The following is a 17,103-nucleotide window of genomic DNA, read 5'->3' on the forward strand; positions in this document are numbered from 1 at the left end:
ATTTCTAGATGTTCCATACAACATGGTAGATCTTCCCTTTTTAAAGTGATACTAAAGTCTTGTTTTTTTTTTTTTTTTTTTTTTTTAAATACCAAACATGTCAATCTTACCTGTTCTGTTCAGTGGTTTTGCACAGAGCAGCCCCGATCCTCCTCTTCTCGGGTCCCTCTTTGGCGCTCCTGGCCCCTCCCTCCTGCCGAGTGCCTCCGCAGCAAGCAGCTTGCTTTGGGGGCACCCGAGCCGCTGCTCTGTGTGTCCATTCAGACACGGAGCCGAGGCTCAGCTCCGTCCACTCTCTCTCCTCCTTGGTTCGCTTACTTTGACAGCAGCGGGAGCCAATGGCTCAGCCAATCAGGAGGGAGAGTTCTAGACAGCTGAGTCTCTTGTGCAGTATCGCTGGATTGAGTTGGGGCTCAGGTAAGTATTAGGGGGGCGGCTGCACACAGTTTTTTTTATCTTAATGCATAGAATGCCTATAGAACCACTTTAAGTTCCACTTTGAATTGGGCCTTACATGAAAATGCAAAGTCTGCTTCTTTTATAGCCCCAACCCTAGAGACTAAGGCCTCATGCACACGAGACGCTGGTGCAAACTCTGCTGAACACAGATTTTTAAAAGCTGAAACCGGCGTTTAGAAACGCCCGTTTTGCCGAGTTTGCATGCCGCGTTTAGTGGCGTTTAGCCGTGTTTACGTCTAGAAGCATCTGCAGAGCAGAGAATGACATTTTGCGACCCGACTTTGGGGCCAAATTTGGGGTTCCTAGCACTAAGTGGCCCCGAGATATGGGGCCCCAAAGTCGAGTCGCAAAATGTCAAGCACTTTTCTGCAGCAGAGAAGGACATTTTGTGACCCGACTTTGGGGCCCCATATCTTGGGGCCACTTGGTGCTAGGAACCCCATATATGTTGTAGTGCTAGTTCCACTGTGTTTGGATGGTCACCAGATGGTCACCAGTCTGTCGGAGCCCTGACCGTCGGAGCCCTGGGCGCATCACGCCCGTTTTCCCCAATGTAAACAAAGCCGCAATCGCGGCTGTCAGCATGAGATCGGTGAATTTTGTTTTTCTCCATCTCATGCTTTCCAGCCTGGCGGAGAGATGTGGGGTCTTATTGACCCCGCATCTCTCCATAAAGAGGAGCTGTCACAATAGATTCCTATTACAAGGGTTGTTTACATTCCTTGTAATAGGAATAAAAGAGATTAAAAAAAAAAAAAAAAAATGTAAAAATATAAAAAATGAAGTAAAATAAAAAAAAAAAATTTTAAACGCCCCTGTCCCCGGTAGCTTGCGCTCAGAAGCGAACGCACACGCAAGTTCCACCCACATATGTAAACACCATTCAAACCACACATGTGAAGTATCGCCGCGTGCGTTAGAGCGTGTGCAACAATTCTAGCACTAGAACTCCTCTGTAATTCTAAACTGGTAACCTGTAAAAGTTTTCAAAGCGTTGCCTATGGAGATTTTTAAGTACTGAAGTTTGGCGCCATTCCACGAGTATGCGTAATTTTAAAGCGTGACATGTTGGGTATCTATTTACTCTGCATAACATCATATTTCACATTATACAAAAAAATGGTCTAACTTTACTGTTTTGTTATTTTTTTTTAATTCATGAAACCGTTTTTTTTCCAAAAAAAAGGTGTTTGAAAAATTATTGTGCAAATACCATGTGAGATAAAAAGTTGCAATGACCGCCATTTTATTCCCTAGGGTGTCTGCTAAAAAACATATATAATGTTTGGGGCTTCTGAGTAATTTTCTAGCAAAAAAATGATGATTTTTACATGTAGGAGAGAAGTGCCAAAATAGGCCCGGTATGGTGGTTAAAGTGTTACTAAACCCAGGACCCTGCATTCACTATATCTGGTCTCTCACAGTACACAGAACATGGAAATGCAATTATTTTAGTAAATATAAACTGCTAAATACCTTTTCCCATCAGCAGTATATAACAATCTTGTGACTTCTATAAGTGCCTGGTTAAAGCATGTAGGAGGATATTTCATTCTACTCTGACTGTCCTATGAGGCTGCAGGACCCTTGATCCCTTTGCCTGGACAGTGCCGATCACATGCACCCAAGAACAAAAAAAAAAACTCTCTAGCAATACACAGCAAACTGAGCATGTGCAGAGAGCCCCCAAGGCTCTGTTCTATTAGATGGATTGGGGACAGTGGAAGAAGGGGAAAATCAGAGAAGACAGGATCAAACAGCCTTTTTACACAATGCAGAGGATTAACCCCTTAGATTGCACCATAAAGCACGTAAAGCATAACCAGCATGCTTTACTGCATATACAGACTGATTTTATTGTTTTTGGTTTAGTAAAACTTTACGTTAAAGTTACGTTAATGTGCTCTTTCCCAGGATCCTGGGAACACTGAGGAGCCCAAATCTCAGGGGATATCGTCTCTGCACAGCGTCTACCTTATATACTAGCTAGGTTAAACCCAAAGGTGCACAAAATGTAAAAGACATTTATTCTTGAAAAACCTGTTCCATAGAGGTATGAAAGAAGGTCCCCCCCATGATATTAGTCAGCAGACTTTTCAGTCTTATTGAAAAGGCACTTATACATTTGTTGCCCCTCCACAAACCTTGCTGAGCTTTCTCAGGAGAAAGTTAAATGGCTGGAATTAATTTTTCTGACCAAAGATTGTTTCTCTGAGAGCAACAGGGCCTACAACACTCCCCGTCCTTACATTCATTGGGGGTACCTGCATTTTTTTTTTTTTTTTTTTTATTCTTTTAAGAAAGATTTTTTGGCTTTAGATCTGTTCCGCTAACCTGAGGAATTTGTGTCATCGGATCTTTCTTCCTGCCATAGAAAACCATCCATCTGTCAGAACCCTCATTTTACATTGTGTCATGTCAGAAAAAAAAATTATTTCTGCCGAGCTGAAACGATGACATTTTAATCTTTCACATATTTCATTCTGCTCAGAGGTATAATTTTTGCTCCGCTCTCCCATCAGTACATTAGATTACAGGAAATTTCAGTAAATAAACAAACATTTTTCCATGGTTTAATTGGTAATTGCAGAGAGGTTTTCAGGTTAAGTGGACCCATTCTTCTCAGTAACACATGAACCAAAATAAAAAGGACGCACTCCAAATCTCTCAGCCGCTGTATACTTTCATTGATAAAGAGCTTATATAATATACAGCGACTGAGAGATTTGGAGCGCGGCTCTCTTTTTCTATTTGTTCACGTGTTACTGAGAGGTGGAGACGAAACCTACAGGGTCAAGCACCCAGCGTTTGGGAATGCCAAGGACATATATCTATTTCGTCTGCAGGATCCATGCTTCTGTTTTGTATTTTGTGTATGAAAACTTGATAAGCTACCTGTAATTTCTCCAACCAAATCACCCATTAGATTGAAGAAGTGTAATGACTGGTCTTCAGAATATTCTTCAGGGAGATGAATGAACTGCTCAGGTGTTTGTCTTATAAAGATTTGTTTTTGAACATATTGTACAGGATGCCAAGGATGGGTCCTGGATGGGTGCTATGTGACACCATAATTCCGGTTAGGGCCCCTTTAAGGGAAATGTGTGTATGAACTCAGGGGTCTCACCCGTGACGGGTGAGGAATACCGGGGTAGTCATATAAAGGAGAGGACTGACTCACAGTCCTCTCAGTATTAGTAGAGATGTATTTGGGACCCAGAATTTTGGAGGTTCAGGGTGACCGTCAGGTGGGAAAAGAACCTTCGTTCCTGACTACGGGGACTCCAGTCCCTTCAGGGTTAAACAGCTTTAGGAAGCAGCACATAAAACAGGGAGCTCCTAGTATTAGGTGTGGTGGTGTGCAGTGGCGTATCTAAGCCACTACTTAAAAGTAGTACCTGCTGTTGCACCAATCACTTTATTACACTTTATTTATGATATCTATGGCAATGCATATTTATTCCATATTAATCACTATATTTGACTATATGCTCAATATGGATTAAATAAATATGCATTGCCATAGATATCATAAATAAAGTGTAATAAAGTGATTTGTGCAACAAACTCATTAACCAGTCCATTAACCAGTCCACATTCAGTGAAAGTTCATGTACTGCAATTGCAGTACATGAACTTTCACTGAATGAGGACTGTTTAATGAGCAGGGGCGGACTGACCCATCGGCACTCAGGCAGTGCCCGAGGACCTGGGGCCATTAGGGGAGCCCCGTAAGAGGCTCTGCAAAACTGCAACACATACAGTCTAGCACGGGCAGCAGCTGTAATAAGAGCTCTTATGGCGTGCTGCTCCCCACCAGTCCCTCCTTTCCTCCCATCCACCCCAGGTGCTTGTACTGTGCATTACATCACCCAGAACGGACGAGAAGAGAGGAGAGGCCGGCAGGGAGCAGCGTGCCGTGAGAGGTCTTATTACAGGCATCAGGTGAGGCTGTGTAGGGGGCCTGGGCCTGTAGGGGGCTTACAGATTACAGTACTGTATGAAATTATTTCACATCCCTTTTGTCCCCAGTGCTTTGTGCAATGCCCTGCGTGCAGTTTTATATGATATACACTGTTCTTTCTGCCTGGAAACTGGAGATTGTCCATAGCAACCAAAAAGTGTCCCTTTATGTCAAAAGTGGCTTTAGACCAGCTAGAAAACAGCGATAATAAATTAGAACACTTGCAGAATTGAGCGATAGTGAATTGTGGGGAAATTTATTTTATTTTTTTTTTATTTTTTTTTTTTTTTATTATATTTATTTATTATATTATAATTTATGTTTTTGTGTTTCAAACTTTATCATACCCGGGATATCTACTAGACTCTTGTTTGGACAGATTTAAGTGTGTTATTACTAAGAATTACAGACCTACAATATAAAACGCCAAATTTCCATGCAAAATAATTGTACCGCTTTCAGCACCTAAAATCTGAAATAATCATACCGCAAGGGAGGTTAAAGAAAAATTAAGAATCTTAGGTTTAGCTGCTGCACCTGGTCCTAAGGTGCTACACCCCCTGAATACTATATATTATAAGGCCAGACATCACATCTATATGAGTTTGTTGTACATCCAATTTCAACTTCAACCTCCACTTGTATTTTGGAGTGTGATTGTGAACTTTGTGCCCATTCAGCCCAAATGGCATTTGTGAGGTCAAGTACCTCACAACCTGATATGCAGTTGTAATGCCCCGTACACACGGTTGGGTTTTCCGACGGAAAATGTGTGATAGGACCTTGTTGTCGGAAATTCCGACCGTGTGTGGGCTCCATCACACATTTTCCATCGGATTTTCCGACACACAAAGTTTGAGAGCAGGCTATAAAATTTTCCGACAACAAAATCCGTTGTCGGAATTTCCGATCGTGTGTACACAAATCCGACGGACAAAGTGCCACGCATGCTCAGAATAAATGAAGAGATGAAAGCTATTGGCTACTGCCCCGTTTAGAGTCCTGACATACGTGTTTTACGCCACCACGTTCAGAACGATCGGATTTTCCGACAACTTTGTGTGACTGTGTGTATGCAAGACAAGTTTGAGCCAACATCCGTCGGAAAAAATCCTAGGATTTTGTTGTCGGAATGTCCGATCAATGTCTGACCGTGTGTACGGGGCATTACAGTTCATCACAAAGATGTTCAGTAGGGTTGAGGTCAGGGCTCCGTGCAGGCCACTTCAAGTCCCTCCACACCAAACTCGCCAAACCATGTCTTTATGAAGCAAGCTGGCTTTGTACACAGAGACAGTCATGATGGAATAGAAGTGGGCCTTCCCCAAACTGTTGCCTCAAATCTGGAAGTGGCCAAATAAAATTTCTAAATGTTTGTGTAAGCAATCATGGTACCCTTCACCCAACATTAATACATTTCAGGGTTGTTCAAATACTTATGACCATGTGGTATTGGGTAACTCAGTCCAATTGGATGAGACTGCTGGCAGGATACACAAGTCTGAAACCCCTTAATAAACAGAATAGCTTTTTTAAAGGATCAGTCAGAATTATTTTACTTTCAGGTTTATCCTTGTAGGACGCATCTTTCTACAACTCCTTGTTTCTCTAGATTATATCTTTCTGCTGTAGTTTGTTGCTCTTTTTCTGCCCAGCCTAATTCACTGGGTGTTCGTACACCTATTCCCACATATAAAATAAAGCACAAGGGGAGTGGAACCCCCTTGTTTTGGCCTCAGCAGTTTACATACCTGGAAACTAAAAGTTAACCCACGAAGACAATTATATGGTAGCTCCCCTTGTTACTTTAAAGGAGTTGTAAAGTCTCAAGGTTTTTCACCTTAATGCATTCTATGCATTAAAATGTAAAAACCTTCTGTGCTTTTTCTTACTTGAGCCTGTTCGTTCCAGCAATGAGCATGAGCCCAGCGGCTCTAGCTGCTCTCTCTGGTCCTCATTGGATAGATTGATAGCAGTGGGAGCCACTGGCTCCCGCTGCTGTCAATCAAATCCAGTGACACAGGAGCCGGGGACAGGGCCCAATCCTGCTGTCTGTGTCAATGGATGCAGCAGTGGGACTTGTGATGTGCCCGCACGGGTGCCCCCAGGGAAAGTGTCTCTCTGTGGGGGCACCCGATGAAGAGGAGGAGCCAGAAGCGCCCAACAGAAGGAAGATCGGGGCTGCTCTGTGCAAAACCCTTGCACAGAGCAGGTAAGTATAACATGTTTGTTTTTTTGTTTTGTTTTTTTGAAAAATGAACCCTTACAATCACTTTAAATTTGCATGCTTGATGACTGTCATCCTAAACCTAGCTTCCAGGCATATGGCGGCTCACATAATGCTATTTTTACAGGTTCACTTTAAGTGACCCTTTCAGAAAACTACAATTTAATTGGTCAAAAAGCTCTTCCTGGAAAAAAAAGAGAGATGCCTGCACTGCCAAATTCTGCTCTGTTGAAAATAATTCTTCCCCTGGAGTGTGCCGAGAAACCAACCCTTCCAGGTGTGTTGGTTCCTTGCTTGTCTCATGGGTTCTTCCCTCCAACCCTCATATCATTACTATGTCCTGTGGTTATTTCTCTTCAATGGATCGGTGTAAATAATTAGCTTTTCAAAAAGCTTTCAAGTCCAACTTCAGACACAACCTTTATTTAGTTTTGGGTAGAGCAAAGAACTATAGGATTTAAAATGGCGGCTGGTGGTTTTTTATTTTTTTTTTGGGGGGGGGCGCGCATTTAGCTTGCATGGGTGCTTATCACAGTGACCGATGTATAGGAGAGGGGAGGTCAAAAGACCAGCCACAGGAGATGGCCATTATGTGAGCAAAGTCGCACCCGAGAATTTGGTCTACAGGGAAATGAAACTTATGTGCAGACGGCTGCCTGCCCTGCAATGCAATTTGTGTGGTGGTGTTGTAGTATACTGGTCAGGGTAGGGCTATATGTTTTTTTTTTTTTACTTGTTCAATATCCCGATATCACTCGGCTGTGTGAACCATCTGGAGACAGATGTTGGCTTTAAGTTGCAGCTCCACTGACCTTTCCGTGCTGGTGTGGCATGTTACCTTGTTCTTCTGTTGCATACAAACTTGATTTGTTGATGATCCATTCTTATCATGTTTCTTCTCTTCCTCCAGAAACCTAAAGCAAAAGAATGGCACCCTCCGGGAGGATTTATCCTTGGACTCTGGGCTTTGATCCTGCTCGTTTTCTTCAAGACTTATGGCATTAAGCATATGAAGCATATTTTCTGAGCCCTGTGACGTCATTACAAGTACTACTGAAGCTCAGGAATATTCTGCACTCGTGTTGCTGCAAATCCTGCTGTATATTTGCTGCTGATTCTTTCACAAACTTGAGTATTTATAGACTGGGACTGGCCCAAAATCAACATGATTTACTGCTCTGAAAGCTTTCTGGTTTATGCCATATTGGGGAGGAATTTTTTTTATTGTTCAACAAGGAAATGGTCACTAAATACTGCTGAACAGCTACCTGACATATCATTATTTATTTCCTTCCTAAAGTGGACCTGTCTGAATATAAATATGGGACCTGCCATTGCTGCTTTGTTTGTGAATATGCAGGCTCCAGGGGGCTTTTTGCAGTTATTGAAGTGTCACAACATCTGAGTTTTGCATACTTTTACTAGTCTGGGGTCTTGATAGTGACACCAGGGAGAGGATGATGGCTCTGGAATTGGCACCAGGGCCCCTGTTACCATTTCTCTGTATGGCTCTCTTTGCAGCAGCTGAAAGCTAGCGGTAGGGAGAGAAGAATCCAGCTTTCAGCTACTGCAGAGAGAGCTATTCAGGGGATTGGTTCCAGTAACGCCCACCACCACCAAACCGCACTGATCACCCTCCCAGCCCACATTCGATTCACCCTGCTGGCCCTGGCCCTGTACAAAAGAACCGGTGGTACCCCTTTATCTACAGCCCTGACTGGCACATTTAGAAACTAATCGGCATTAGCAGCTCCCATATATTTATGTACTGGCTGCTTCCTTTTAAAATGTACCTGTCTTTTTTTTTTTCTTTTTTTTTTTTCAAGAAAACTGTGACTTGTGTAGGAAGATAGAAATGTAACCATGGTGCGCTTTTTTTGTCATGTAGGTTTTCAAGTGATTCTGTCTCAACAAAAAACAAAGCAAAACACAACAAAGGCATCCTGTGTAAAAAATACAAAAAAATTAAAGACGTGCTAATTGTTTTCCTTTCTCCTGCAGCATTGAGGTAGTTCTCACTGCTACAGAGAACTGCTGCATCTGGCGGCTTGCATTTGGTTAAAGTGGTTGCCCATCAGATTGCAGGCCTGTATTGTTGCACAGGAGGGTTAGGGCCAAAGACCAACCACAGCAGATGTGAGCGAGGGAGTGCTCCAGGTTTGGGGCTTCCAGGGTGCTCTACAAGAAAACAAAACTAACTACACTGCAGTGTAAGTTGAGTGGGGTTGTTGTAGTTTACTGGCCAGAGAAGGGCGGCATGTCCCATTCTGCTTGTTCAGTATCTGAAGCAGAGGTGCCTATAGATTAATCTATTACTCAGTTGAAGTAACCGTATAATATTAAGGCAAAAAAAATTCCAAAGAACGTTTCTTTCTTGGTAAAGAAATATTTATTTAAACACCAGCACCACGTTTCATGATGAATGCTCACTTCCTCAGATAAAGTATTAACTAGATTTGATCTACAGATATGTTGATGACATTCAGTTATGAGAGCGTCTGTGTATCTTGGCTTTAAATGCCTTTTACATATTTGCTGATCAAAGCTGTGTTATACCTTTTATCTCTGGAAGGGACCATTCATCACAAAACGCATCGAAAAGGAAACATCCCTCAGGACTTAAAGTGGAATTCCAGCTTAAAGTGATTGTAATGGTCTTATTAAAAAACAAACGTCATACTTACCTTCTGTGTGCAGTGGTTTTGCACAGAACAGCTCCAATCCTTCTCTTCTCTGGTCCCCCCATCAGTGCTCCTGGCCCCTCCCTCCTGTCGAGTGACCCCGGAGTGAGCGACTCTTGCGTGCTTGCTCCCGAGCTGGCCCTGTATGTCCATAAGACACACAGTACGCAGCTAGGCCCCGTCCCCCTCTCACTCCTCACTGGCTGTGATAGACAATGAGAAGGGGGATACCAAAAGAAAGCTCTATTTGTGGAAAAAGGACATACGTTTTATTTGGGTACATTGCACGACCGTGCAATTGTCAGTCATAGTAACACAGTGCCGTATCACAAAAAAATTGCCTGGACAGGAAGGGGGGTAAATCTTCCTGAGGTCAAGTGGTTAAAGTTCCTTCGAATGTGTAGTTGATCCAGGGCCGTCTCTGCTAGAGTAGAAACCTTAGGACTTCTTCCATCTAGACCCAGCAGGGAACATGCTATCTTACACCTACAGAAATGACTGAATACATTTACTTATTTATTTTCCTTGGGACAGGGTCACTTTAGGTCCAACTCAGCTTTGGATAGTTTGTGGAAGGGTTAGACCTTCTGTCAGGGTTCTATTGCTTTAAACAGAAAAGATATTCTCCTGCGCTAGTGCGGGGGGGGCGGCTTAGTAAAAGATGGTAGTATTTTCTAATGATATGATAAATATAAAGTGACCATGCGTGCCCCGCTGCCTAAACTGACTAGGGGACGTCCAAAACCCTATATATGAAAGAAGAAAAAAGGCGTGTGACCTAAAGCATGGATCAAGATAAAGTTTATTCTAAACCAGTATATACAAAGAAAGATACAACGTGTTCATCAATAAATAAGTTACAGTATTATCATTTGAAAAAATTGTAAAAATTGCTGCCCATACAAGGGTTAAAATGAGTAAATTGCTAACGAGTTTCGAGGGGGTTCCTCTTCATCAGAGGCTTGAAAAAGGAAAACTGGGTCTGTATACTGTGGTAGGTCTATGTAGAGAGAAATGACTGGATGCAAGGTGTATCACATGATGGATGGTACATTTCTGTAGGCGGATTCTCCTTTATTCTAGTAGTATTTCCTTCCAAATCGCAGCGCTCTCAGCACCGTAAGGAAAAGTATATACAGATGTTGTCGTCTATTGATAGCGTTGGTCTTCAAGATCCACTGGCTGGTTTAGATGCTACAGCTTGTGGTCAGTGGCTAAATGCCCGAGTCATTCCTTGGTTGACCCTGCGATCCTCCTGCCCGGGATGATGTGTGGTGCTGTGTATAGTCTTGTGCTGGATTGCAAACCAGCACAGGACTGTACACAGCACCACACAGCATCCCTGGGCAGAAGGTTTGCAGGCTCAACCTGCTGAGAGCGCTGCAGACGTGGAAGGAAATACCACTAGAATAAAGGAGAATCCGCCTATAGAAATGTACCATCCATCATGTGATACACCTCCCATCCAGTCGTTTCTCTCTCTATAGACCTACCACAGTATACAGACCCGTTTTCGTTTTTCAAGGCTCTTGATGAAGAGGAAACCCCTCAAAACGAGTTAGACATTTATTCATTTTACCCCTTGTTTGGGCATTAATTTTTACAATTTTATCAAATGAGAATATTGTAACTTATTTATTCATGAGCACATAGTATTTTACTTCGTATATACCAATTTGTTTAGAATAAACTTTTTTTATCTTGATTTATGCGTTAGGCCACGCGCCCTTTTTTTTTCCTTCTTTCATACATAGAATTTTATTGCTGTCTGTGTCCCTCCCTGGAAGATATATCCTCGCTCAAACCCCACCCTGTCATAGGGACTAAAAATGGGGTTCCAGGAAAAATACAAACACAACTGGCTTTTTAAAAATTTTTAATAGAAGGGCTAAAGCTTAGGATACCTGCAGGTGTTCTTATGGTCTGTGTCCCTACTTTGGGGATTTTTCCTAATTTCCTGTCCTGTAACATCCTGCCGGACAGGCTATGCCTGCCTGTCCACCATTTTGCATACACAGAGTGCAAAATATAAAACACAAACAATATTTGCTGTCACCTCTGGTGGTACGTGGACAAGTGTTCTAAGACATAATGTCATGTTCACAACCACCTGCCCAGCCCCAGCTGCTTTAATATCCAAACAGTGACGTCACTATTCGTCCAATCTTCCATCTTGCTCATTTCAATTTTGCATTCGCAGTTTGTCAAGCCAAGTGGGCCACCCACAGCTCAAATTTCTGCCACGTACAACCAGCTTAAATGTCCACCATCACATACAACATGGAAATTGGTCTTCAGACAGCAGTCACAATGGGCCATGTGACCGGAAGTTCCAGTCTAGGAGCTGACCCAGAATGGCCGTGGTAATGAAAATACAAGTGCTTGTAGCTGTATACAATGTTTACTGAAAACCAGCATAAAGCTGAAAAAGGAAATTTTTTTTTTGCCCAAATGAATGCTTGCTTCTTTTTATACTGGCGTCCTATTCGTTTTTGCTCACAGAACATTATAGTAGCAGATAAACTGGCAGAGATATAACCTATTCTGGGGACACCTTGTCACAGAGTGCAAGCAGGGCAGTGAATGTAGAGAATTCTTCTGTCCGCTCTATTAAAAATTAGTTTTTATAGCTTGTCTGTGTCTTTGTCGGAGAGATTTTAGCTTTGCTGGCAATGACAAGCAGACAGTAAGCAAATTAGAAATTTGCCCAGCTGGTACAAAGACAGCGATCCTAACCTTTCCCTGTTCTATCCAAAAGAAAAAGTCATTTCCTTGTAACCAATTACACAATTTGGTGCTACTTAGCAAAGGTGAGAGCAGATAGTCATTATTTTTTTTTTTTTTTGTGTATGAATGATCACTTGATGAAATTACTATATTTATCGTTGACCTGTCATTTTTGCTCTCTCTGCATGGTGTTTGTCACGGTCTCTATGCGGCTGCAGACTTTGAATTTTTGCTGAATTGTTCATCATTACTTTCTCACAGCTGTTTGGGACTTGCATTAGTAGACTATTTTTGTGTCCTTCAAAGGATTGTCTATTTACACGGATGGGGGAGATTTACTAAAACTGGAGCACTCGGAATCCGGTGCCGTTGTGCATGGTAGCCCATCAGCTTCTAACTTCCGCTTGTTCAATTAGGCCCCTTTCACACGGGACGGATCCGTGTTGATCCGCCCCGTGTTTATCCGCTGCTCAGCGGGGATCGCTCCGCTTTCCCCAGCTGAGCAGGCAGATGACAGGGCGGGACCCGCACACTGTGCAGGGACCGCCCTGTCAGATCTCCGCTCTCCCCTATGGGGGATCGGAGGAACACGGACCGTCTGTCCGTGTTCCTCCGATCCGCTCTGCAGACGGATAGAAAAATAGGATTTTCTTCCGTCCGCAGAATCGGACGAGAGCGGAGGCGGACGACATCGGGTGTTAGCGGATGTACATCCGCTGACACCCACTATCCCATAGGGATGCATGTATGTCCGTATTTCATCCGAAAACGGATGGATGAAATACGGACATACTGTCCGCATGTGTGAAAGGGGCCTTAAGCTTTGACAATAAGACCTGGAAGCTCCAGATCTGCACCAGATTTTGAACGCTCCAGATTTAGTAAATACCCCCCCTATATGTCCAAACTTTTATAGAAACCTGACCATTGCACCTATAGACACTCCTCCAAGTCTGATGTTCCCAGTGAAGGGTACTCTTCGCAACGTTTAAGGTCATTGTGTTTTTTTTAACCTTGTTGCAACAGGGGAAGGCTTTTTTTTTCTGTTCCAGTATGACTGTGCCTCTCTTAGAGATGTGAAGGCCCGGAAGAAAAACGGAAAAATTCGGAAAAAATAACTTTTTTTTTCCTGAAGGCTTTTTTGTTTTTTTCCAAAAAATTGAAAAAATAAAAAATGATTGTGGAATATTTTATTTTAACATGATGAATAAAATATTTTAAGACAGGGTGTTCAAATATTTTCCAAATCATTTCTAAAAAAAATGAATGGTATCAGTTTATTCTAATTTCTGTGCACTGAGTGAGGACAAGCAAGTCCTAGGTAACAAACTGAACCCTACAATGCAAGAACAGTATGCATTTCTTCCTTTAGGAGGTGGTGTGCTGCTATTGTAACAAGAACCGGTCCGGTCAAACCTTAAATTTTTAGAAGTTCCTAATTGTGATGACGGACAAAAAAGAGTAGCTGCAGAAGCAGATTTCAGCTCAGAAAATGATTCTGATTAAATGTCCATTGAAACCTAGTCCCACTCTCTTAACACTTCCCCCATCTTCAATTCTTTTTATGAGAAGGAGGTTTTTATTTTTATTTAACACTGTGGAGAGGAAATATGAAAAATTGTTACTTTTGGTTTTGAAAATAGTTTTGTGGAGGCTTTTTGGCTGTTCCACATAAACTAGTAAGCAGTTCAGGAGATTGTTACTCCGTTTGTTACAAAAAAATGTTATAAAAAAGTAAATTCTGTTTGTGATTGTTTGGCTACACTATATTTTTAATATGCTAGTTGTGATAATTTTATGCCAACTCAAATTGTCCATAGCCATATTTTATGTTCCTAAAGTAACAGAATGACTTTCAATCTTAAAAAGATAAAAAAGTGCTAATGTAGCATTTTTTTTTAAATTTTTTCCGAAAATTTCTGTTTTTTCCCCCCCAAAAAACGGAAAAAAACAGGTTTTTTACCAAGCTTCAAAATTTCCGGAAATTTTACATCTCTAAGCCCCTCTACACAAATCCAGCACTAAGAAGACATGGTTTGATGAGTTTGGTGTGCAGGAACTCGAGTGGTCTCTACAGCCCTGACTTCAACCCTACTGAATACCATTGGGGTGAATTAGAATGATGATTGCCAGCCAGGTCTTCTCGTCCAACACCTGTACCTGACCTCACAAATGCTCTGTTGACTGAATGGGTGCAAATTCCCAAAGACGCACTCCAAGTTCTTTCCAGAAGAGCGGCCAACTCCAAATTACATTCCATGCAATGGGATGTCCAGCAGCCTCATTTGAGTGTGATGGACTGTTTTCCACAAACTTTTGGCCATATAGTGTATGTTTTGCCAAATTCCATTTAACACCAGAAGCTATCATCTTCTGTTGCTTCTCCCTTGCAGGATGGGACTGGATCTTGAGGCTTCAAAAGGTTGTTTTGTTGTAGCCATAGTATTGTCACAGTATCTGAATTGAAATAACACCTTGTATTTAGACCAGAACGGTGGAATAAAGAATTTTTCCTACAGGAAAAGTGTATCTGTCTTCTCTGCATTCTCCAGGCCCATATTAAGCCTGTTCACCCACAGAAAACATAACCAAATGTCACCAGTAACCCTCTGACCTCTTGTGGTTTTCACTACTTATTTTGCAGCAGGGACTGGCCAAATTTCATTCCATGTGTGGTCATTGCAGTTGAACAGAAGTCGATCTACCGATCAATTTCTGTTTAACCTTCCCATTGCATAAAAGCTGCTTGATTAGCTGCAGCGCTGCTCTGTGTATTCTGACAGCGGTGGAGTCTTTTCACTGTCAGAATACAATAGCACAGCGGGGAGGATTTCCCCCATCCATTTCGAATGTGTGGATGGGGGAATTTGTTCTGTTTTTTATTTGGTCAGTCTGCTGGCTTAAAGAAAAAACTGAACCATGTATGGCAAGCTATTGTCTGGTTGCTGATGGCCAACTCATCTACTTGTAGAACAGAGCATTAGGAGTCAGTCTGCACATGCTCAGTTTGGTGTGCATTGCTAGAGAGGTTTTTTTTTTTTTTTTTTCTTGGGAGGGTGCATGTGATCAGCACAGGGCCAATCAGCACTGTCCAGACAGAGGATCAGGGGAGAATGAAAACGATTTAACTACTTCCATACCGGGCATTTTCACCCCCTTCCTGCCCAAGCCAATTTTCAGCTTTCAGCGCTGTCGCTGGCACTTTGAATAACAATTGCGTGGTCATACTACACTGTACCCAAATGAAAATTTTATCATTTTTTCCCCACTAATAGAGCTTTCTTTTGGTGGTATTTGATCACCCCTGCGTTTTTTATTTCTTGTGCTATAAACAAAACAAGAGTGACAAGTTTGAAAAAAACACAATATTTTTTACTTTTTGCTATAATAAGTATCCAAATTTTTTTTTTTTTAAACAAATTTTTTCCTCAGTTTAGGCCGATACGTATTCTTCTACATATTTTTGGTAAAAAATATAACAATAAGCGTATATTTATTGGTTTGCGCAAAAGTTATAGTTGCGTCTACAAAATAAGGGGATAGATTTATAGCATTTTTATTATTATTTTTTTTTTACTAGTAATGGCGGCGATCTGCGATTTTTATTGTGACTGCGATATTGCGGCGGACACATTGGACACTTTTGACAGATTTTCGGGACCATTCACATTTATACAGCGATCCGTGCTATAAAAATGCATTGATTACTGTATAAATGTGACTGGCGATGAAGGGGTTAACCAGGAGGGGGCGCTGTAGGGGTTAATGTGTTGCTAGGGAGTGATTCTAACTGTGGGGGGAGGGGATTCACAAGGGGAGGAGACCGATCGGTGTTCCTATGTACAAGGAACACACCATCGGTCTACTCCCATCTGACAGGACGTGGATCTGTGTGTTTACACACACAGATCCACGGTCCTGCTCAGTTACCGGGCAATCGTGGGTGCCCGGCGGACATCGCGGGCGCCGGGCACGCGCACCGGGGAGGGCGCGCGCCCCCTGGGCTGCCTGGAAGGCTGCGCCGTCATATGACGGCGGCCCAGAACAACAGCTGCACTGTCCCGCCGTCATATGACGGCGGGCGGGCAGCAAGTGGTTAAGCAGACACTGATAGAAGTCACAAGACTGCTCTAACTGCTGATGAGAAAAGGTATTTAGCAGTTTATATTTACTAAAATAATTTCAGTTCCATGTTCTGTGTACTGTGGGAGACCAGATATAATGAATGCAGGGTCCTGGGTTTAGTAAAACTTTAAAAGAGAAGTATGGGTTTGGGTCCCCCCCCCCCATATCATACTTACCTAGGTGGATGCAGCATTGGTCTGATGCTGCTTCTGACCCCTGGCATCTCTAACCTGAGAACCGAGCGATCAAACATCGCCGATGGCTCGGTTCTCACAGCTCCCTGAGCAGAGAGCTGCTGACTATCAATCAGCATCTCTCCTCCGTGCTTACTGAAGTGCTGAGCTATGAAGGGGCGGTGAGCGGCCATCTCAGGCTCTCAGCGGCTCGCTGAGGCGGGTGTCAGTCCAGGCCTGATCAGTCCTGGACTGATCTTGGTGACATCAGCAGAGAGTGAAATTCAGTCCGCTCTCTGCTGAAAACAGGTCACACGACTGCAAAACTAATTGCACTCCTGTAACCCAAAGGAGAAGCCCAGCCAAACAAGCTCAGGCTGGAATTCTCCTTTTAATTGCTTGTGGAGGGCGTGACCCCTCACTCGCATCTTCTTCAGAAGGCTTGTAGATGTAGCAGTGAAACCCCCGCATTTCACTTCTACATGGAAAGAAAAACTCCAGACAAAGCAATTCTATTTTTGTTTTTTTACATCTTTAATTAACACAGACACTGTCATTGTTTTACTGCTTGAGGAGCTCTCTAAGTTCCGCTGCACGGTTCTGAACTGTACAGCGGGGGCCGCACTTCTAGCGCTTTGCTCCACTTGAACAGGGCTCGTGCTCGACACCTTATTTTGGTGTTGTTCTTCTGCCCCCGTCACTCTGCTGTGCAATTAACAAGCACAGCCACAACATCATCACTGTGCT

General features: G+C 42.8%; 1 protein-coding gene across 1 annotated transcript in view; it reads left to right on the top strand.

The window, feature by feature from the left end:
• Window positions 1-8,625, top strand: part of PIGK (phosphatidylinositol glycan anchor biosynthesis class K) — a 214,685-nt gene extending 206,060 nt beyond the window's left edge. Inside the window, exon 11 of the mRNA XM_073593714.1 lies at window positions 7,561-8,625. Coding sequence (XP_073449815.1) covers window positions 7,561-7,677 — 117 coding nt within the window. The 3' untranslated portion in view covers window positions 7,678-8,625. The remainder of the gene's footprint in view (window positions 1-7,560) is intronic.
• Window positions 8,626-17,103: the final 8,478 nt, after the last annotated feature.

Source organism: Aquarana catesbeiana, linkage group LG07, assembly GCF_042186555.1.
Source record: "Aquarana catesbeiana isolate 2022-GZ linkage group LG07, ASM4218655v1, whole genome shotgun sequence".
Taxonomy (NCBI): Eukaryota; Metazoa; Chordata; class Amphibia; order Anura; family Ranidae; genus Aquarana; species Aquarana catesbeiana.